General features: G+C 39.6%; 1 protein-coding gene across 2 annotated transcripts in view; it reads left to right on the forward strand.

Annotated features, from left to right (window-relative positions):
- The window catches only part of nyx (nyctalopin), a 7,319-nt gene that overhangs the window by 660 nt on the left and 5,848 nt on the right, over positions 1-811 (forward strand). The window contains exon 2 of one of the 2 annotated variants that reach the window (XM_032529365.1): positions 251-315. In XM_032529365.1, the coding sequence (XP_032385256.1) occupies positions 294-315 (22 nt within the window). In that variant the 5' untranslated portion in view covers positions 251-293. Of the gene's footprint in view, positions 1-246; positions 316-811 lie in introns of both variants that reach the window. The other variant, XM_032529364.1, reaches the window with a different exon arrangement.

The raw sequence follows: 811 nt of genomic DNA on the forward strand, positions 1-811 counted from the left end.
AAATAACTTAAAAAAAAAAAAAAAAGAAACCCTGTGTGGCTGTTCAGAGACTTTAACATTTGTGATATTCTGTAAATTACCTTTTTACAGAGACCTGTTGTCACCAGTTAAAGTTAAGGAGTCAAACGGAGCTAAAACTGCATCTTTGAAATCACTTACACACTTCCCAACAACTGGCTTCGGGACATATTTATATAATTCATAACCGCTCATCATTAAGTGCTGCTGTGCTGCTTTTGTGCCGTTTCAGACCTCCGTTAATCCTGGCATGTCCCAGATGAGAGACTACAGTAATGACTGTCATCACTTTCACTGGTCAGTTTCAATCCCTTCACTCCTCTTCTGCTTCTTTTTTTCCTCCTCCTCAGCTGCCAAAATGCTCTCACACTTTATCCTGGCTGGGTGAAAGAAACTGTTAAACCTTGTTTAATAATAATAATAATAATGAATAATGTCTTAGCACAGAGGAACACAACGATTTCTTCCAGTGAAGCATCTAGAAACATACGTCCATCAAAGACATTTTATCTTCGGTGGCTGAATCTCACGTCCCCTAGTGATTCCCAAAGTGGGGGTCGGGACCCACAGGGGGTCGCGAGCCAGAGAGGGGGGTCGCAAGTTGATTTCCAGAAATAAAATAAAATTTAAAAATGATTAGAAATAGCATATGTTAGCCATGATTTTAACACAAGATAAAACTGTTGTGTTATTTTGTGTTATTTTGTGTTGTCAATATGCTCGTGTTTGGATACGCTTATAGTGCGTGCGTGGTTGCGCGCAATGTTTATATACGTTTATAATGGGGGGGTCG

The sequence above is a fragment of the Etheostoma spectabile genome, chromosome 11, assembly GCF_008692095.1.
Source record: "Etheostoma spectabile isolate EspeVRDwgs_2016 chromosome 11, UIUC_Espe_1.0, whole genome shotgun sequence".
NCBI lineage: Eukaryota > Metazoa > Chordata > Actinopteri > Perciformes > Percidae > Etheostoma > Etheostoma spectabile.